General features: G+C 46.1%; 1 protein-coding gene across 1 annotated transcript in view; it reads left to right on the forward strand.

Moving 5' to 3' along the window:
• Positions 1-1,794: 1,794 nt before the first annotated feature.
• LOC104305247 (alcohol dehydrogenase 1) overlaps positions 1,795-22,799 on the forward strand; it is a 387,682-nt gene continuing 366,677 nt past the window's right edge. Inside the window, exon 1 of the mRNA XM_054173041.1 lies at positions 1,795-2,008. Coding sequence (XP_054029016.1) covers positions 1,795-2,008 — 214 coding nt within the window. The remainder of the gene's footprint in view (positions 2,009-22,799) is intronic.

The following is a 22,799-nucleotide window of genomic DNA, read 5'->3' on the forward strand; positions in this document are numbered from 1 at the left end:
ATGCAGGGGTGAAACAACAATTTTACATCAGCAGAGTCAGAGAAAAGAAAGTTGAAAACACAATCAAAACTAGGTCAGGCAGGAGCTGGGTAAAGGGCATGAAAAGAAGACCAAACCACAGCTCTGTAAGCAAGCATGAATGAATGGAGATGATTGAGTGGGATTAATTAGAAATGTGACTTTTGCATACAATTAGGGCTATTTGTTTGAAATAGCGGCTACACGCCTTTAAGCTTCTTTCAGTTGCCATGACAACTCAATGCAAGCATCATATAATCTTTTATCACATTATTTTGGATATGATGGCATTATTTTACAACTTTGGTTGCTAGGAGAGCACAGCACCTTTCTGTGAGCCTCAGACAATTCTCACTTTGCAGAGACATCAGCTTGTGGCTGGCCTCTGAGATATCTTATGGAATTATTAGCAAGGCAAGTGACTGAATTATCCATGCAGGAGTGATTCACACTGGGAAAACTCTCCACAAGGGAATGGCTGGATTTTCTCCTGCAATGGGGTGGCTTTCACTGGAGAAGAGCAAGGAAGCGGCAATGTGGGGGGCAGCCGTGGGGGGAGCTTTGTTTGAGAGGTAGCTGAAGCTGAGGACCTGCTTATACTCCTGTTTGGATGAGTTTGTATTAGATTAGTACAAGCTGCATTTTGTGTTCCCAGTTTCCTTTGCTGAAAAGGCTAATAAATGTGGAGTTACAACTCTAAGATCATTTCTAACATGACAGCATGAGCCAATTCCCTAAGCCAATTTGCAGTCACCGAACTGCACTTTTTTCCCCACAAAATAATCTGATACACCCCGAGCAAAGACAACAGATAAATAAACTGTGGGGCAGCTGGCTGCTCTGTGCTCTACAGCACCAAGGCACTGCAGAAAAGGAGTGGTTGCTATATAAGATATGGCAGGCATTTCTTGAAGTGTATCACCCATAAGAAAGCAGTGGCAGGAAAGGCTAACTGTGATGGTTCATGTGTTGGGGGCAGGTGTGCATCACACTTAGAGAGGTGTTATTGTGGCATGAGACCTTACCTGGGGGGCAGTGCCAATGGCTTGTGGTGACTGCTCAGGACAGTGAATACAGGAGAGAACATGAATTCCTACAAATACCAACTGCTGAAGAAGGCAGCATCAGGAGAGAGAGGCCAAGGCTGTCAGAAGGTGTTCCTCTGCCTGGAAAAAAGGACCAGCAATACTTCCTTACCTCTGATGTCTCCGGAGGCTTTAAAGCTTTACAGCTTGTGAAGGAAAAGGCATTGCCAGTGTGTGTGTGTGTATTGTGGTTACAACAGGTAACATGGAGGTCTGAAATGAACAGAAAGACAAAAGAACACTGGAATCTTTTCAATTACAGCCAAGAGCTGTTCACAGAAGCAGGCCTTTTCCTTTTTCCTTTTGCATTTATTTATGGTTATAGCATCTCTCTGGGAAGATTTTGTTCTTAAACCACACACAACAGTGAGAAAGTAAAGAAAATTCATTTGGTGGTATTTTTTTTTTCTCCTCAATCTCCTTCCCTCCTGTGCCTTAAATTGAGGTTTTAATTAAAACAGCAACCCAGTTGCCCAAGAAACAAAACAGAAATTAGCAGAGTGGCATGAAGATCAGCCTCAACTTGTTTTCCTTTGGTCTTGTCCATTTTAGAGGTAAGGCAACCGGACAATCTGGGCCGTAGTGCCAAGCTGGGGAGTTGATTAGCAGCGTGCAATCTTACAAGGGCAGCATGGAAGCAACCTGCTATGCTGGCTGCGTGGCTCTTCAGAGGCACAGAGGGACAGCGATTATGGGCACGGACCTGCAGGAAGATGGATTTGATCTCCCTGAATGTAGTCCACTTGACAAAGCTGCTGCACTAACATCTCTCAGCGGTGCAGTACCCTCTTCTCTCTGCTATGAAATGTCAGACTCTGGCACCTGTGGAGTACCTTGCTGCTTTGGAATGACAGCCTGGCTCTCCAAAGTGTCACCAGCGATCCAGTCCCCAATTAACAGCACGGGTTTGTGGGTTTCTGACACTATTCTAAAAGCTCCTGTGGGCTGCTGCAGCCTACAAGCCAGGGATTGTTTCTGCTTTGAAGACTCGAAGTCAAGGGGGGGGGGGGGGGGGGGCGGGGTGCGAAGCTGGGAAGGAAAAGCTACAGTGTCATTATTCCATGCTAGCGGGATAACAGAATACATTTCCTTTAATACTCAAATGTGTCATTTGAGAAAAGATCCTGCTGTCTGATCAAGCTCTCCATTAGATATTTTTGCATGTGCATGCACAAATCCAGCAGCTAAGCCTACAGCACTGCTGTATATTGGAAACCAGAAAATGCTGCAGGGTGGTTCTAAAGAATAGCAATTAGGAGGTTGTGGGTGGTTTGTGGGTGTAATGGAAAAGGCTGCATACCGAGGCATCTGAATTAGGCTTCTCTTTAGGCTCCTTACAGTCTTTATCTAGACTGTTAAGAACCAGATTCTGCCATCCTTATCCTCACCTACTAGCATTTGCTCCTGTGAGCAATTTTACTTCAAGTGCCACCCGTTGTACCCAGGGCCCCAATATGGAAGCTGAGCAGCGGTGTGGCTGAACACCAGTGGAAAAAGATTGAGTTTTGCCATACATGCCAAAGCTGCACATATTTTTAGCAGCTGCTGAAAGCTGAGGTCAGTTGGTCACCAAACCACAGCATGTGCGTGACGTGCTGCCCATGTCGTTCATCCATGTTGCTCACAATCCCAGGGGCTGTTAAGGCCACTGCGATCAGCATCAACAGAGGATGCAACCCACGCAAGTGACCACTGACTCTGCACACTGCTGACTCCTGCCATCAGCCTCACTGCCATGCCAAAGTGCTGGCTTGGTGTCCTGCCCCCACCACAGTCCTCCTCCTGCTCCCACATATGGTGGGCAGCCACAGTCACCACCACAGAAACGCTGCGTACAGCAGGAGTAGGGAGGTGATTGTGCCCTTGTACTTGGTGGTGAGGCCACACCTCGAGTATTGTGTTCAGTTTGGGGCACCTCAGTACAGGAGAGATGTGGAGGTGCTGGAGTGAGTGCAGAGGAGAGCAACGGAGCTGGGGAAGGGCCTGGAGAATAAATCTTATAAGAAACAACTGAAGGAGCTGGGGCTGTTTAGTTTGAAAAAGAGGAGGCTGAGGGGAGACCTCATGGCTCTCTACAACTACCTGAAGGGATGTTGTGAAGTGGTTGGTGCTGGTCTCTTCTCCCAGGTAATTAGTGGTAGAACAAGAGGAAATGGCCTCAAGCTGTAACTGGGTAGGTTTAGACTGGACATTAGGAAATTTTTTTTCAGGGAAAGAGAGGTCAGGCATTGGAATGTGCTGCCAAGGGAGGTGGTTGAGTCACCAACCCTGGTTATGTTTAAAGGTTGTTTGGATGTGGTGTTTGGGGATATGGGTTAGGGGTGAACCTTGTAGAGTAGGGTTCTGGGTTGGACTGGGTGATCCTGAGGGTTTCCTCCAACCTGAATGTTTCTGTGATTTTTCTGTAAAAAAGGGCAGTTACTTACTCTTTTTTTTTTCCCCCTTTTGTTTTTTTCCCCTTTCTGCAGAGTGAAAGTGTGCTGACACTGAAACATTTGACTCCAACAGGAATGCTGCCCAGTGGTGTGCTCTCTGGAGGAAAACAAACGCTGCAAACCTTGTAGAGTAGGGTTCGGGGTGGGGTTGGGGGTGGTGGGGTGTGTGTGTGTTTGTTAGTTTGTTTGCTTCTTTTCTTATTTAATTTTGGGTGTTTTCTTTGTTAGGTTGAAGATGTTGTTTTGCAAAACTGCCTTCACTTCCACCTGAGGCTTCTTGCTCTTGCTCAGCTTGAGAGACGCTGAGAGACATAATCGGAGCTCCTTGCACTTCAGGGAGGCTGACCACTGTCAGGCTGGCTCATGCCCTGGCAGCTGACTCCAGCCTTGCCTAATCTGGTTGATCAGGTACTGTGGAGGACGAAACTCACTCTTTATGCTCTCTTGAGCTGAAGTTTCTCCTGGCTTTTAACTGCGCTTTATAGCTGCTGCTCTCCCACTGGGCATTAGTGCCAGGGCGGCGCAGAAGCCAGCCCAGCCCAAACCGTTATTTCAAGAGCACGCCTAGCAAGTTCCACTGGTTGTTTATGGTCCCTATTTTGCTAATGGAAAGTTAATCATTGGCTTGAAACTGTGCAAAAATGTTAAGGGAAAGAATCACAAGATCACAGGAAGAACTCTAATGTGTTTTCTAGTACCTCCCTTTCATTTGCTCTGCAAATCGGGGTTGTAAATAGCTCGAGGTGAAACGTGTCTGATCATTTCAACCCTAGCAAATATTAACTACTTCAGAGCAGGCTCAAACAATCAGGCTTGTGGGGAGGGGGTGTGTGCTGCTTTTGTGCTGCAGCCTGCAAGTTCAGGAACCCACTGTTTGTGGAAGTAATAACTTCTGAATCTGGCTCTTTATTTCTGCAGTTTTATGAAAGACCAGCGCTGGGCAGAGTAATGCCACAAAAACACTCACAACACCCAAGGACCCTCCAGTGCTTGACAATCATTATTTCATTAAGCTTTCTGATGCCCTTCCAAGGCAATTAGGACATTTTTATCCCTTCTTGCTTTTAGAAATGAGGGAATTAGGTTTTCCCAGAGAGTAGTGCAGAGCCAACTGATTCGTGATGCCCATCAGTTCTCTGCAGATCCTCTCATCACTACCCATTACTTCTGTGGTACAGATGAGCCCATCTGTGTCCTTTAGCTACAAAATCTAAACACTCTTCTAGCTGAACTCTTTGTTAAAAGAGAGAAAACAAAACAAACCAAAAACAGTCTGTGTTTCAGAAGGCTGAACATTTTTCTTTCCAGAATCTACTCTTTTTGCTCAGAAGGAATATTGTATCAAGTGCCCATTGGAAGCAAACAGTCATGTGAGTGGCAATCCCCACATAAGGAAGCTGAACAGGTAGGATTACTTAGAGGTATGTTCTTTCTTATTTCCTTTAGGTTCTTCCCTAGCATTCATTATTGTCCTTCCCAGAGGAATAGTGGACAGTGGGCTGGAAGGACTTTGTCAATAGGTACTGATTCTATTGACTTGTTTTGACAAAGGAAATAGGAAAACAAATCTGCAAAGACTTGAAATGTGCTGCTTGGTAGGCCAAGGAGAGAAGCCTGTGGATCACACTTGATGATGTATTTGTCTTGCACTAAAAAGTAAAGTAGTCTCTCTGCATTGCTAAGGGATGTTTTCTAAAAGAGCAATGATATGCATCTGCTTAAAAACGCATATGGCAGAGAGGAAAATATTCTGGTGTTTATGCAGACAAGCAAGTGGAGAGTGTGGAAGTACTACATGCCTGTTAGTGATTGATCTGGGAGGGGAAGGGTGATTTTGGGGTGGATTTTGGTGAATGTAATCTGGCCACCCATAGAGAACAAACTCCAGCCCTCGTGGGCGGGCTTGTTTGCCTCACAGCAATGCAGCTGTGCTCTTTAAGGAGCAGCATCCCATAGGAATATGGCCTGCAAAACAAAATAGCCTGGGCTTTTCCTTTTCTCAGATTTGAACCACTTGAACAAGGGTGGAGGGGAGGAAGTACAGAAAGAAGAAAATGTAGCAGAGACAGGTCATTGAACACCACTATTCGATGTCTGGAGCCACAGGTTGGCATGCACCTCAGACTGTACATGGTGGTGCTCCTGCCCACAGCATCCCTATGTCATTGCTGCAGCCCCTCTGTTTTATGTATCCCTGCCCAGAAGTCCCCTTGGTATGTGTCCAGTGAGATGTTTGTCAGTGAAACAGCACAGCCTCATCAGCCTCAGCTCTTCCTCCTTCAAGCTACCAGTTTTCTGTCTGTGGCAACATGCAGTGTAGAAGAGTGGCTTTGGATGTATGCATTTCAGCTGGCTTGCTTTGCTGGTTTATTATAAATTACACTGATTTCTAGCAAACCCAAATGCTTACAAAATTAATGAGGCAAGAGAAGAGCACTCTTATGTAAATGCCAGGGAGCAACCTGTGCTTCTACCATTTATGGTTGTGTTTCATTGTGTTATGAAATCTCCCATTGAGGTACACAGTTCTCCATGCTGCACCAGTTTTAAGACTCTGATAAAAATAAGATTGAATACAATGGGCAAGAACTAGACACTTAAACAAACTGAAACCAGGCACATACTCACAAAAGAGTAATTATCTTCTCCTTACCGCTGTGCTCCTGTCTCTCTGGTGAGTCATGCAAGGTGGCATGAGAGCAATTGTCTTACTCTCTTGCTGGATTTCATGGCAGCCTCCCCAGATAGGACTACAAAGAAACAATTAATGGGAAGTTTATCCCTGAGCAGGCTTTATTTGCTGCTGAGCACAGGGCACTGTCACTGCTCTAAGTCAACAGTGCCCCTCCCAGGGCTTGAGGATGTAGTTAGGTGTGGGCACACAGGCCACTGCCTCTCTGCCCATGTCCTGAGCCAGACAGAGTGGAGCCAGCTTCACATCAGAAGCTGCATTAACTTAGGTCCCAGCCCTACAAAGTACCTGATTTGTTGGCCAGCTGTTTTTCAGGACCATGAGTAGTTTCTGTGGTCTGAGGGTTTGGAGGTAGCCCTTGTGCTTCAGTGCTGTGCATACTTCTGAAATAGCTGCTCCTGGAGAACTTTAGTGTTGCTCTGCAAAGCATCTTCTGTTACTCAAGCACTGATGAAGGCAGATGTCTAACAATCCCACCTGCCTGTAGAAAACACTGATAAACATATTAAGTAGCTGCTGCTTCATTCCTGTCAGTAGCAGCACCATCCTGCTAGGAACCAGTCTGACCAAGACTGCATAATATATTCTTGCCATAGGTCATGAATAATTATGTCGAGGGGGCTTTTGTCTTAAACAGTAAAAATCAGTAAATGCCTTCCCCGAGTTGTAAGATCAGTACAAAGTCACAATCATGGCTCCAGAAGCCTTTTCTCTGACTGAGACATGCCAAAACATGGCACAAACACCTGACACCCTATCATAAGAAGTCCCTGAGAAACAGGCAGCCCAGACATGTTGGCCTTGAGCATTACCAGCCAAGAAGATACACCAGCATGGGAAAATTCCTGGTTCATAGCTTCATGATAGCTTAGATCTGGGGCTCTCAACATAAGAAAGACGTGAACTTGGTGGAGAAGGTCCAGAGGAGGGCCACAAAAATGATTGGAGTGCTGGAGCACCTCTCCTATGAACACAAGCTGATAGAGTTTGGGTTGTTCAGCCTGGACAAGAGAAGACCTCAGGGAGACCTTATAGCAGCTTTCCAGTACCTGAAGGGAGCCTGCAGGAAAGTCAGGGGGGGAATGGGGAGGACTTTTTATAAATGCATGTAGCAGCAGGAAAAGGGGTAATGGTTTTAAACTACAGAAGGGTAGATTTTGATTGGACATTAGGAAAAGAAGTTCTTTACTATGAGGATGATGGAGGCCACATCCTTGGAGACACTCACGGTCAGGCTTGATTGGGACTCTGAGCAACATGATGTAGTTCAAGATGTCCCTGCTTACTGCGGTGGGATTGGACTAAATAATTTCTAGAGGCCCCTTCCAACCCAGTGCATTCTGTGATTCTGTGCTTCATCTCACATTTTTATGCAGCTGCTGTGGTGCTGGCTGAAGAGGCTGCTGTAGCTCACACACTGTGACTGCCATCTCTGACCTGCTAGCACAGGGGATCAGGTAAGTCCTTTTGAAGCTCTTTCCTCCCAAAGGAGAAGTAGGAACAGTTGCTGTGCAGAGTGGTCAGCTGGTTGTAAATGAGGCATGGTAAGAGGCTCTGAGAAGGCTCTAGTCTCTGGCAGGAGTCAGTGGGGAACAGCTTCTATGGGAAATGCCAAGCTATGTGCATGTACAAGATGAAACTGATGTCTGTGGGACTGTGGTTTGCAGCTGAGAAATGTGCTAGGGCCGAAGTAACTTGTGGGAGACTGCTTCAGTGTTGGCAAAAAAACCCTCCTTGAACAAGTAGGGCTTGTGTCTAAAGAAACTTGATTTTGGCAAACCATAGCAACTTTCAAGTTACCTCCTCCTTCTCCCAACTTTTTAAAGACATTTGTCTTTTATTTTGTGGTAGTGTCACCGTTGCTGCGTGGGTGGTGCACCTATCTCTGGACATATTGTTCTTACCTTACAATTGCATCCTGGAGGAAACACAGAGCTTACTACAGAGAAAAACAAGAGTACAGTTGCTCTTCCAGGGTGCTCAGTCACCCTCAGAGCCCAAATTATCCCTTCTGCTGCTTCTTGAAGACATCTGACTGTATTTCTGGCAGATGCAACAAGCCCAAGGGGAGACAGGTGCTTTAGATTGAGACTAGGTAGCTACACTACATAGATATATAAGCTGCTTGAATGCTGCCAGAAGGTTCCTGCAGACTTTTTGCTCATGTCTGACCTGCTGCCTGGATTTAGCCAAGAGGAGCTGGTTGCAAATGAGTGTGGTGGTTGTTGATACAGGCCAAATTGGATTCAGATGAAGCTCTTCTAGCAGATCTGTGCCCAGGTGTCCTTCTGAAGTAGAGAATCATTAATTACTCAACTAGGGAGGCATTAATTGCTATGTTGTCAGCTGCATCTGACTATTTCAGGCAGTAGGCAAACTGTCCCACGGTGTTTTCTGTTCCTGAGATGGTTTTTGCAGCTTGCTGCAGCAGAGAAACCTTCTCTGTGGCAAAACAAAACAAAACTACAAGCAAACAAGCAAAAAAACATTGGAGGTACCAAGGGGACAGAAGGTGAGTGAGTACCCCTTCAGACTTCCTGGACTTGCTTTGGCAAGAGGTAGTTAGTAGCCAGAAGGTGGGTGAGGTGTGGGGGAGTGAGCTGCACTGGCAGATGATGGGTCTGTGTACCACAGCCTGAAAGACACCTCTCTCATTTTTCTCAGTTATTTTTTAGCTTTGTAGTTTAAAGACATGATGCTTCCAATAATGAGCTTTGAGGGCTCTCTTGTGAAGGCTCTGTTTTGCTTTGGGGCTGACATGACTACAGTAGCATACATGCATAGGACTTGCTGCTTGGCCCTGCTACCACAGCCCCAGCTGTCCTCTGGCTGCAGAGTAACCTGCAAGTGCTGGGTTTGGTGCATTTGCCTTTCCCTGCAAAGCTGCAAGGAGCAGTGTGTATCTGGAGTGTTTGTTGTGGCCTAATGGTTTCTTAATCCTTAGCAGGAGGGGAGTGGGAGGGTGGGAGTGATGCAGTGACATTATGAGCAGCAGCAGACGGCTCTGTCCTCAATACCTCAAGGTACTCTAAATTAATGCTGATAAAGCTGGCAGCCTATGCTAATCCTCAACTAAATGCATGAAAACTGATTAATAAAACAAAGCTTCAAGCTCCAGCAGCTCCTGCATTCAGGTCACTGACCTTATTTTCAGAAACAGGCTTTTGTGCTCTTATGTGGTTTCTTTTCCCTGAGTGGAGATGCAGAAGTGACAAGCAGGGCTCTGCGCTGGTCTCTGGCATAGCGTAGCTTCTCCCAGGTTCTTTTCCCTCAAAAAAAATTTTGCCATTAAGTATTCTTTCTACTAAATCCCTTGCTTATGTCCTATTAAATATTTCCTGATGTTTTGTACTAATGTTCTCATTATTTAGCAGTGACAAAAGAATACAGTTTGTCTCCAGGAGAGCAAAAAGTCTTCTTTTCTAACTGTGTTTATCTCACTTGGGAGTTTATTCTAAATGCAGTGCTATTAAGACTGCATAAATTTAAGCCAGGAGTGGTTTATGACATGCTTAAAGTGTATCTCTAATTTGTTTATACTGGTGAATTGGGCAGGAGGTAAAATGCATATTCCTTCTCCTGGACACAATCCGAGGACTTAGCTATATCTAGTTCAGCTGAAACTAATGAAATATTTCAGTCCAAGAAGCAGAGACCTCTGCCTCAAGGAACTGCCCTCAATGGGAGAGCAATGGGACTCCATCCACTAATGCTTTCAGGGTGTCAGATTTGAGAAGCAGGGGTGAGAGTCTTCTTGCCAGGAAATAATACAGAGCTGTAGGTTTGCTGGGTTGCAAGGCTGTCATGTTCATCACATAGCCCTTAGGGAAGTACCCTCCTGCTTGACTGATTTGCTGTCATTAAGCCGCAAAGAATTTGGAGGTCTCACCAACCCCAGTGCTGGGATTTGCCTTTATCCTTTTAAGGGGGCTGTTATTATCATCATGTTCTTTGCCAAGACAATTTTGGTCAAAAGATTGCAGTTTGCTGTCTCATCCCAAACAGTTCAAGTCTGTAATGCATCAGTGTGGGTTCCTTCCATCCACCCCTTGGCTCCCACTGCTGCCTGTCTCTCTCAGGGTCAGCTGGAGCTTGCAAGCAGACATGGCACAGAGGAGTCTCCCAGGAATAAATGCAAACATTTGCTGACCAGAGCTAAAGGCTGAGCCTGCCTTCTTGAGATGTTTTCTCAGCAGAGATGCCCTACCTTCTCAAAATGTTTGGAGGCATACATTATTACTGAGCTGCTGGAGCAGGGGAATACACAGCCATTTTCTTCAGCCTTCACAGGGAACTGCAAGCTGCAATTTGGGTTCTCTGCAGATCCCTCTGAGCACAAAGCCTTGCACCAACAGCTAATGCTTGCTCCTGCTGCAGACCAAAGGGTACATTTGCAAGCAACAAAGGCACAGAAAACATTTATCTCCTGTGCAGTTTATAGATGCCACTTAGCATCCCAGGCTCTGACTTCCAAGTGCATTCTTGCTTCAGTGTGAAACCCGTGACAGAAAATTGGATTTCAGTGAAGTATGAGGTGTTCAAAACACTCATTGCTTCTGTCTCACTTGAAAAACTGCTCTCTCTCAGCCCCAAGATATATTAATATCTTTCCTCTGTCAGTTCCCCTAAGTTCAGCTACAATAGGAATGAATTTCAAGTGGAAGCTGCAAGGACCCCAGATCATCTTTGTCAAGAGACGGCAACAAATCATTATTGAGCAATTTATATTTAATCAATGCTTTTCAGAAACTTGCAGGCTGAATTCCTACACACACACATACACACACACCCCTCTTCCCCCCAACTAAATTATGTTAATTCCAAAACTGGATGAACCTTTAGTGTTTACTTAGTTTAGTTTTGAAAGGGGAGCCTGAGCAAAAATAACACCATGCTGGCCCTGAGCTTGAACAAAGGAGACTGAGAGGTCCAGGGGATCTGTGCAAGGAGGGAGCACATCTCTATCCTATTCTACATAGAGCTCATTCTGCACTCTACTTGGGCACTGGAGATTTCAGTCTGTGCCACTGTTCATGCTGACCAGCCTACAGCCCCTTGAGGAATCTGTGGTGCATCTCATTTTTCTCTGTCAGAAGTAAATTCTAAATTAAGATGGAGGAGGTGGTGGGTTGCTAGCCAAGGAGGGGAACAGGAAGACTTGCCTCTGGGAGGAAGATAACCATCAGGGCTCTGTAGAAGGACTGCAGAAGTTGCTAGACATTTCCTTCTTAAACTTACAAAATCTGAGAAACAAATTAATAGGCTCTTTGAGTCATTCTGTGGAACCTGTAGCAAGCTGTGAAATTTTACTCAACAGCTAAACTTCTGTATAAGCTGTTGGGGCTATCTTTCCCCCACAGAGAAGGAAAAAAGAGAGAACAGGAAGCCACAAACTGGGAAGGACTAATGCTGAGAGAGAGAGAGACCCTCTGCCAGAGTTGAATTTCATTCTTCTCCAGCATTTCAGTGGAAAGCCCATGAATAGCTGCAGTCCCAGGTGGTTTTAGTGAGGGGCAGTATGTGATGCAACAGTTTTGCACAGGGCAGCTATGCTGGGTGGTGAAGGTCATCTTACAAAGCTGATACCTGCCACGAGGGGTCCAGTGACAAGACCATACACCTCTGCATGTGTGCTACTTGCTCTGGGCAAATCAGAGCAATGAGAAAAGGGGCTCTGGATAGAGAAAAATGAACTGATTCATGAGGGGGGGTTTCTGTTTCATGTTACTTTAGATCAAATCACCACTGTGATGTTTGGAGTATTTTACCAGATCCAAATGTTGAGGGCTGTATAGCACAAATCATTTTGATGACATGATAAATTTTTTGCTGGAAGGGGAAACAATGAGGCATGATACTGAGCTCCAGTGAAAGTTTTCCTTGTGTTTCCTTGGGACACTGAAAGAGGGACAGGGACTAGCCCCTGATCCTCTCCTCCCTGTGTCCACTTCCTCCTTTGTATCCAGGAAATCAGGCTTATCACAGGGTCACTCAAGCATCCTCAGCTAGAGCTCTTGCAGCTGATGAGCTGCCCCCATTTTGTCACTTCTTTCCTCTCCCTAGAACCTTCTTCTGCTTTAAATTCTTTGCAGGACCAAAGAAACCTCAGGTTCATCAGCAGCTTTTTGTGTGGTTGTTTTGAAGCTAGCACTGACAATAAGCTTATGGTTTTCACAGAATCACAGAACATTAGAGATTGGAAGGGACCTCAAGAGATCATCAAGTCCAAACCCCCTGCCAAAAGCAGGATCACCTAGGGTAGTCCACAAAGGAATGCATCCAGGTGAGTTCTGAAAGTCTCCAGAGGAGAGTCCACAACCTCTCTGGGCAGCCTGTTCCAGTGCTCTGTCACCCTGACTATAAAGAAGTTTCTCCTCATGTTGAGGTGAAATCTTCTATATTCAAGTTTATCTCCATTGTTCCTTGTCTTATTACTGTGCACCACCCAAAAGAGCTTGGTCCCCACCCACCCCTCAGCTATTGATAGACATTGATCAGATCCCCTCTCTGTCTTCTCAAGACTAAACAGCCCCAGGTCTCTCAGTCTCTCTTCATAGGAGAGGTGCTCAAGTCCCTTAATCATCCTCATGGCTCTCCATTGGACTCTCTCCAGCAGATCCCTCTCTCTTGCACTGGGCAGCCCAAAACCAGACACAGCATTCCAGGTGCGGTCTCACCAGGGCAGAGTAGAGGGGAAGAAGAACCTCCCAATGGGCCTGGGTGATGTTGCATGGGGAAATACCCCAACCTTCACATTTTTCTAGGAAATTAAGTTGTGATTAGGGCACACTACTTCTCTTGGATCAGCACAACAGATTGTATCTCAGGTTGGGAGCAGCTCAGACATGCAGAGAGCAGGTTGGGGACTGGTTTTCTACACAGTGCATGTGTAACCCTACAACACTGGTGTTTTGTGTGGAAAGCTAATAGTCATTCTCTTGAAGTTTAAGTTGAATAAGAGTTTAGCAACTCTAGTAAGTATTTGAAATGCTTGAACTGGCAAGATTAATTAGGCATTTCATCCTCCAGGCTCCCAGGTACTTGTTACATCCTACACTGACTGAACACAGCTCATGGGCAAAGCCCAGCCATGCTGCTGTGACAAGGTCACAGAAAGCCAAGATAAAACATAGTTTGGTCCACACTTTTATGAAAGTAAAATTCAAATTTAGTTTAAATACAAAAGAGCAAGTGTTGGGAAATGCCTCTGTTCTTTTTCTCTTGCTTGTTTGTCCCCTTATACTCATTACCATGCTTTCCTACATGTTCAGGTTCCATCCCAGGGGCACAAGGAATCTTTCCTAGCATGATACAGTATTGGAGGATTCTTCACACCAGGTGGAACTGGTTCATTTGTAAGTAATCTGAGGAATCTGTTCAGTTAACATAAACTTCTGTCCTTTGCTATCAGGAGCTTTGTCCCTTTGTCATATATCAAGGGACAGCAATGTGCCTTTGTGGCCAAAAAGGCCAATGGTATCCTGGGGTGCATTAAGAGGAGCATGTCCTGCAGATCAAGGGAGGTTCTCCTCCCCCTCTACTCTGCCCTAGTGAGGCCTCACTTGGAAAATTGCATCCAGTTCTGGGCTCCCTTAGCTCAAGAGGGACAGGGATCTGCTGGAGAGAGTCCAATGGAGGGCTATGAGAATGATTAAGGAACTGGAGCACTACCTTATGAGAAGAGGCTGAGAGCCCTGGGGCTGTTCAGTCTGGAGAAGAGAAGACTGAGAGGGTATTTAATAAATGTTTATAAATATCTGAGGGCTGGGTGTCAAGAGGGAGGGGACAGGCTCTGCTCAGTTGCACCCTGTGATAGGACAAGGGGCAGTGGATATAAACTACAGCACAGTAGGTTGCACCTCAACGTGAGGAAGAACTTCCTTACTGTAAGGGTCACAGAGCACTGGAACAGGCTGCCCCAGAGAGACAGTGGAGTCTCCTTCTCTGGAGAATTTCCAGACCCATCTGGATGTGTTCCTTTGTGACCTCTGCTAGATTCTATGGTCCTGCTCTGGCAGAGGGGGTGGACTCAAAGATCTCCAGAGGTCCCTTCCAACCCCTGACATCCTGTGATCATTATAACATTTCCGTGCTGTACATAAGGCTTATATATATGGAAAAATATAACATACTTCTCTTTTTTTATACTAGAAGAATCTTATTCCACTTGTATCCTTCACTTCCTTTAATAAGAAGTATTAATTTCATGACCATTATATAGTATGAGTTCAAGAGGTCAGTATGAAATGCCATGTGAGTGGAGGAAATTTGGTCCAGCGCATTGACAGCCATGTTGGTAGCTGATAAGAACCTGAAGGTTAAAGGATGCTTTTGTCCCTGATAGTCACCCTTTTCAGAGGTCCCTTTGTGTAGCACATGGGCTAGAAAGAAGAATGGTTTCCCTTAGGTGCTTTCCACCTAAGGTTTCACCAGAACCTGTGGCAGACTTCCCTTCAGCACCTCCTGGCTGCTTGCCACTACCTTTGCCCCTCTCCCATAGGTGGGAGAAGAAAACCCACCTACATTTCAGTCACCACCAACAGCTTGCAAATCCACTGATCACTGGTTTGCATCACATCAGGACTCTGAGCCAGAGTGGCTAAGGGATGGTCATGCAGCTCTTCTGCTGCCTTTGCTGCAAGAAAAATAACGTTTGCTAGGATGGCAGCTGGGGGAGGGAACACTTTTAAGCCTTGCATCTAAATCGCTCAGGCTTTGGCTTTAATCACTCCTCCAAGGGGTTGTGTAGGAAGTTAAAACAGCTGGAGCCACAATTTCAGTGGTATTCCTGAAGGTGATTAGTCTCTCATTTGCAGGATTTTTTGAAGGACTTAAGTATCCTCTGTGATAATTAAAATGTAGCCATGATGTCCATTGCAGATGAGAGAAAACATCTATTTATTTATTTATTCAAAAGCCTAGATGAGCCTTAAATCAGAGCAACTCATGTGACATGTTTCCATTCAAGGGAGTAGGGGGAAAAAAACCCCATAATTCTTGCAAGGAGACAGTGTCTTGGCACCACTCCCTTCTGCTGGGAAACCTGGAAGGCCCTGGAGCTGCTGTTGTGTGAAGGGGAGAGGCTGCTTTCCCCAGGTCTTGTGTGAAGGAAAACAAAAGCATCCCCAGATATTTCTGACGGGGGGGGGGGAGGGAAATAAATTATGGAAATGTAGCTGTATGGAAGGTGGGAGTTGGGGGAGATGAGAGCTATGAAGTGCATTTATTTCAATCTTGTGAAGTACCACAGCATATTGAAGCACTTCAGTGAAAATCAGGAGAGATGGATTTTGACACAAATGTGTCTTCTGAATCAGCTAAATGCACGTCTCCCTGCCAACATTATTCATAGGTGAACTTTGAGAAGTGCTAGCCTCATCAAAATGAAAAAAACAGATCCCTTCTTCCCATCCCCAGACAAGCTAAGCTCTGATGGAATACATATTGTTAGGGACAGGGGTATGAACTTTGGTGAGCATATTAGGACCTCTGGAGATCAGCTGCTGGGGTGTTGTTGTTTTTTGTTTTCATTTTTTTTTCTGAGTCAGAGTAGCTCTACAAGGAAAATGCAATTTTGTGGTACTGAAATATAATAAATTTCTCATTTCTCCCTGTTTCACACAGGCTCTAACTTTACCAGCTACTGTTGTAAAAATAACTGGAGTGCTCATACCGAGAATGTAAATGGAATGTGAGGTGCTATAATCCATCAGCACACTCAGCTTTTCTTGCATAAAGTGCAGGAGGCTTATCTGGAGTGGAGGCAGAACCTCTCTTCTAACAATGCTAGAATCCACCATGCTGTTGTGAAGCAAAGTTGTCTCGAGCAAACAAACAAACAATGCAGTTCCTGGCAGTGTCAGGCAAAACTTTCTGCTCCAGTTTACCAAACAGGTGTTTCCTGAGGAGCTGCTACCAAACCTACAATTTAAATGGTCAGAATGCTGTTGGGCTGCTTGAGTGGTGCCGACAGCTGAAAGATGAGGGGGGCAACTGGGAAGGTGGCAAGCAGATCATCAGGAGGTTGGACACTACAGTTGCCTGAGGGGATTACCACTTAGATGAAAGGGAAGTGTGCTGTGTCTTCACCTTTCTGTATTATCACAGGATCACAGGATGTCAGGGGTTGGAAGGGACCCAAAGAGATCATCAAGTCCAACCCCCTGACAGAACAGGACTGTACAATCTAGCCCAGGTCACAGAGGAACGCATCCAGACAGGGCTTGAAAGGCTCTGGGGAGCCTGTTCCAGTGGTCTGTGACCCTTACAGTAGAGAGGTTCTCCATTGTGTTGAGGTGGAACCTCCTGTGCTGCAGCTTACATCCATGTTGTGATGTTGGCAAGATTTGTGTATTTGGCTGAACTTACAAGGCTGTCTTTTATTGATGTTTCTCTGGAAGGGTTATAAATTAAAAGAAATGAGGAAATACAGGATTATCTTTGGAACTCAGTCCTCAGATCAACCAAAGAATGTTATCTGAAATGGTTTAGGTAGACTTTAATTCTGTGAAGTAACCTATTTTGCCATGAAAACTCTGTGTAACATTCCCTGAATATGTAAATTTAATTAAAACCCCACAAAATAATCTTCTGGTGTCATGCAGAGGAAGGTTTTTCAGATTCTCTGCTCTGCTGCTCACATTCAGATTGGACCCATAAGTAGCTTATGTTGTCACAGAATCACAGAATTAACCGGGTTGGAAAAGACCTTTGAGATCATCAAGTCCAACCTATTACCCAGCACCATCTAATCAACTAAGCCATGGTACTAGCCTCATCCAGTCTGTTTTGAAACACTTCCGGTGATGGTGACTCCATCACCTCTCCAGGAAGCCCACTCCCATGGCCAATCTCTCTGCGAAGAATTTCTTCCTAACATCCAGCCTGACCCTCCCCTGGCACAGCTTGAGACTGTGTTCTCTTGTTCTGGTGCTGGTTGCCTGGGAGAAGAGACCAAACCCCACCTGGCTACAATCTCCCTTCAGGGAGTTGTAGAGAGCAATGAGGTCTCCTCTGAGCCTCCTCTTCTCCAGGCTAAACAACCCCAGCTCCCTCAGCCCCTCCAGCTGTGCTCCAGACCCCTCCCCAGCTTTGTTGTCCTTACATGAGGGGTGGGTGTCAAATGGAGCAGGCCAATCTCTTTTTGGTGGTGCACAGTAATAAGACAAAGAACAGGTACAAGCTTGAACATAGAAGATTTCACCTCAGCATGAGGAGAAACTTCTTTGCAGTGGGGGTGACAGAGCACTGGGACAGGATGCCCAGAGAGGTTATAGAGTCTTCTTCTCTGGACACACTCAAAACCTGCTTGGATGCATTCCAGAACAGACTACCCTGTCTGCTTTTGGCAGGGGATTGGACCCCATGATCTCTGGAGGTCCCTACCAACCTCTAATGTACTGTGATGGGCAACCCAGTTTCTTAGCTAGCTGTTGTCCATTGGGCATGCTCTGACCTCCCGCAAAGCTCTTCTGTCCCTTCAGTGCGTGCCCCCTTCAGCCAAGCCTGCCCTGTGAGTCTGAGCTTCAAGCTTCAGGCTCTTTTACCAAACTTAAAGGAAAGCCATGCTGGTTGTCAATACCAACAAACCTCTGTTCCTCCAAAAGCATGTCTGGGAGCAACGCCCCATCGCCCCTGCCTCTGCTGACGCTTGCAGTAAAAAAGAAGAACATTTTTCTGTTGACATCAGCGAGGCAAGGAGTGGGCCCAGCTTCGTTCACACCCACACACTATGTTTAATTAGAAACTATTTTCTTCTAAGAGCAGGCATTTGAATTTCTTGAGATGTTGCAAAGAGCTTCAAGAAGGAGTTGCTGAGGGGTGGGGGTGTTTCAGGTGGGAGGAGGCAAATAACGATTGGAGAAAAACAAAAAAAAAAGGAGTGGAGTCTGAGATCAGGGGAGTTTTGTAATGATCCATAATCAAAGGCTGTTTACATGTTCTTCAGGGTTGGGGGGGGGGGGGGGTTTGAAGCATTTTTCCATCCCTGGCAGGACAAATTTGACCATTATCTGGCTAAATCTATATTCTAACACGGGTCAGAATTGCCCTGCATCGGGTGAGATACCACAGCCACGAGGAGCAGCTGCCTTGTGCCAAACCTTGCTTTGCTTTACATGTCCTCTTCCAGCTTACCACGGACCTTTTCCATTGTTTGTTTTCAGTCCTGTTCCCAGGGAAATAGTTATTTATTGGTGCTGTAAAGAGAAGGTTTGTGGTCGACAATTAGCGGAGTCTGCCTCCGTAGCCTGCTTACCACTCTGCTGTCAGGACTTATGAAGGAGCCATTAACCATTTGCCTTGTATGTGCAGTTAGATGGAATTACTGCAAATTACAGCCCCTGTGTGACAGTTTAATGGCAGAGGTAAAAATGCAGTTAAGTTAGAGATTTCATAAGAGCTGTCCTAATTCCTGACTCGTGCCCTAATGACAAGTTTGGAAATTCGCATCTGTAAACATCCTCATGGCTTGCACAATGTGCAAAACCTGGTGCTGGGGGCTGAAAGTTGATCTCTGACTATGAGGAGGTCCTAGGCATTAATAAAAAGCCCTTCCTTGTTGCAGCCAACAATACCCAGTCCCTCCATATCTGAAGGCTGCAACTTCAAGACTGAAGTCCTGTGAAAGAAGCTAGTGAGGTGCAGTTCTGATTTTCCAGAAAGGAAAATACAAAGGAAATCTTTCATTTGTTATGGGCTTAGCATGAACAGAAAACTTCATGTAGCAGAGAAACTAATACTGTGTTTTGAGTGAGCTCAGCATTGATCTGTGCCAATCCCAAGTTTTTTGAGAAGTGGAAGCATGGAGTGAAATGTTTCTGAGGTTGCTCCTTTCTTCTGCTACGTATAAAGGAGAAGTTGTCTTGGGCCTTTCAAAGAACCATAGAATCAACCAGGTTGGAAAAGACCTCAGAGCTCATCCAGTCCAACCTGTCATCCAACACCTCATGACTACTAAACCATGGCTTCAAGTGCCACGTCCAATCCTCTCTTGAACACCTCCAGGGACAGTGACTCCACCACCTCCCTAGGCAGCACATTCCAATGGCAAATTACTCCTTCTGTGAAGAACTTTCTCCTCACCTCCAGCCTAAACCTCCCCTGGCACAGCTTGACACTGTGTCCTCATGTTCTGGTGCTGGTTGTCTGGGAGAAGAGACCCACCCCCCCCCCCGTCTACAACCTCCCTTCAGCTAGTTGTAGACAGCAATAAGATCTCCCCTGAGCCTCCTCTCCTCCAGGCTAAACAACCCCAGCTCCCTCAGCCTCTCCTCGTAGGACTTGTGCTTGAGACCTCTCCCCAGCCTTGTTGCTCTTCTCTGGACACGTTCAAGAGTCTCAATGTCCTTCTTAAACTGAGGGGCCCAGAACTGGACACTACTCAAAGTGTGGTCTAATCAGTGCTGAGTACAGGGCCACAATGACTTCCCTGCTCCTGCTGGCCATACTATTTCTGAATCATACATCCCACCATGTTCGGCACAGCTGGTGGAGCACAGGAGTGATCGGGCGATATATTAGATGGGGAAGTCAAGAGAGGTTATTCTCCCCCCTCTGTTCTGCCCTTGTGAAGCTAAATCTCAAATACTGTGCCCAGTTCTGGGCCCCCTCAGTTCAAGAAGGACCTCAGGGAACTGCTTGAAAGAGGCTAGCACGGAACCACAAAGAAGATTAAGGGAGTGGAACATTTCCCCTGTGAGGAGAGCCTGAGGGAGCTGGGGCTATTTAGCTTGGAGAAGAAGAGACTGAGAGGTGACCTCATCCATGTTTATAAAGATGTAAAGGGTGAGTGCCAAGAGGATGGAGCCAGACACCTCTCGGTGATGCCCAATGACAGCACGAGGGGCAGTGGGTGGAAGCTTGGGCAAAGGAAGTTCCATGGAAACATGAAGAAAATTTTTTTCCCTGTGACGGTGAGAGAAGACTGGAACAGGCTGCCCAGGGGGGTTGTGGAGTCTCCCTCTCTGGAGATATTCAAAACCTGCCTGCATGCATTCCTGTGTGATCTGGTCTAGGTGATCCTGCTCTGGCAGGAGGGTTGGATTGGGTGATTTTTTGAGATCCCTTCCAACCCCTAATGTTCTGTGTTTCTGTGAAGACTGACCATGCACAAGCGCTGCTCTCAGTTAAAGGTGTGAGAGGAACTTGCTGGGAGTTAATAACAATTTCAAGCCTTCTATCAGAATCTTCAAAACAAATAGAGACAGGTAGGCATGCATGCATAATCACCCCATGGAGACAAGCTGGACTGACAGGTGTTTCTGAAACCTGGTGATAGGTGTGGCAGGAGTAGCTAGTTCCCTGCTAGACTGGAGCTGCCCAAAGATGCAGGCTGATGGCAGCAGTGGGGAACCTTGGGGGGATAATGAAAACGGGGAGATGTGAGTGACTCCTTGAAGCACTCCAGTACCCACTGCTTTATTGGAGTCCTGGCACAGTTCTTCCTTCTGCTGCTTAGCTCATTCTGATTACTTAATAGCTGACTAAAATTGAGTAAAGCTGTCACTACCAGCAGTGAAGATTAAGATGTGCTGCGCTACTCTTGTCTATTTTCCTTTCAATTTGGATGATAATGTGGTGCTGAGGTATGGGTGCTATGCCTACACCACAGCCCCCCCGCCCCCGTTTTGCTGTGGCAGTCCCTTGACTCCACTCAGCAGAGAAGGAATGAGGGGAGTGGCACAAGGAGCTGCCCTCCGAACATCTCCATCTCTCTGTTCAAACAAGCTGCTGTAGACAATGCACCATGTGCAGCTCATGAGGTGGAAAAGTACAGCTTCAGACTCCATGGTGGAGGTCTCTTGGAAAAGATGATGGTGTTATTTTGGTTCAGCATAGCAGCTGAGAAGTCTTCTGTAAGAGCAATGCAACACTAGGGAAGCCAGAGAAGGTCTTAAAGAGTGTGAGTATTTGCAGGGAAAGGAGTTCACCTGGAGCCAGGTGGGAAGAAGAGGCAGTGTAAGGAACTATGAGCCAGTGTCACCCTGCTCCACAGTCTGCCATCAGTTTATCCTTCTTGTGCCTGATATTATGGTTCTGATTATGAAAAATTGCTTATCTCTTCCTAGAGGTTTTGACATCTGAGTAGCAGCTGTTAGGCTCATGAAGTCCTCTTGTTTTGTTGTAATACATCGTTCATTGGGAATTTCATGTAGAAATGTGGCTCCTCCGTGATCAAACTACTTATGAAGGTAGAGTTCTGATTTCCCAGAAAGGAAAACACCAAGGAAATCTTTCCTTTGTCCTGGGGTTAGCACAAACAGCAAACATTATGTTTGTAGCGGAGCAACTAAATACTGTCTTTTGAGTAAGTTCAGCACTGATCAAATCCCCAAATGCTTTCTGGATGATGCCTGTTGTGTGCCCCGTTTCCTCCTGCACCATGCTGTACCTGTCCATCTTAAAAGGCATGCAGCATGTCCATGCTGTATCAGCACTCTTATGAGTGCCCTCATTTTTTGTGTAGCCTTCTGGTGACTACTAACCCACCATAAATGTCTTTATCTGAGGCCCCTAAGTTGTACCACAGGAAATATATTTTGCATGGGAAACTCGGCTGTGGGAGAGAACACGGAGCAGATGGAAACCACAGCTCAGGGAGGCACTGTTAGGCCACAGAGAAATACTCTTTTACTTTGGAAGGATCTAAAGCAGAGCATTTTTATCTGCCTCAACATGCACAACTGAAATGTTTTATTTCATTTGAGATTCATGTGTTGAAAAAGTATCAACTTTGCATTAGATTTTTTTTGTTTTAGATCAGCCCTGAAGCTGATCTGGTGTAACTCTGCACAAACTCAGAGCTGTGTCCCAAGCAGGGCTGCTCTCAGTTGTGTCTGTGTCTGCTGTGTAACCAGCTGAGCTGCTGCTTACTGCCACCCCAGTCCTTCCTCTGTTCTCACCTCTGCAGTTGGTGTGTTTGCTCCTACACTGCCTCTGGCACCAAGGTTTGTGTGAAACTGGCATCTCGTGGGAAGAAGGTGCCTAGTTTTGTTTTTGCTGGCTCAGTGTGGGCTCAGCTGGGTGCTGGAGTGGGAGTCAGGGACTGTGAGGTACCCCTGATCAGCTGCAGTGAGACCACAGGCTGGGCTGTGCTCTGCTGACTGGGGACAAAACGGTTTCTGCCTTAAGCCTGGAGAAGAGGAGGCTCAGGGGAGACCTTATTGCTCTCTACAAATACCTGAAGGGTTAGAATACATACATAGAATAAACCAGGTTGGAAGAGACCTTCAAGATCATCGCGTCCAACCCATCACCAATCCAACACCGCCCAAGCAACTAACCCACAGCACCAAGCACCCTGTCAAGTCTTCTCCTAAAAACCTCCAGTGATGGCGACTCCACCACCTCCCCAGGCAGCCCATTCCAATGGGCAATCACTCTTTCTGTATAGAACTTTTTTCTAACATCCAGCCTGAACCTCCCCTGGCGCAGCCTGAGACTGTGTCCTCTTGTTCTGGTACTGCTTGCCTGGGAGAAGAGACCAACATCTGTCTGTCTACAACCTCCCTTCAGGTAGTTGTAGAGAGTAATAAGGTCACCCCTGAGTCTCCTCTTCTCCAGGCTAAG

The sequence above is a fragment of the Dryobates pubescens genome, chromosome 1 (assembly GCF_014839835.1).
Source record: "Dryobates pubescens isolate bDryPub1 chromosome 1, bDryPub1.pri, whole genome shotgun sequence".
Lineage (NCBI taxonomy): Eukaryota > Metazoa > Chordata > Aves > Piciformes > Picidae > Dryobates > Dryobates pubescens.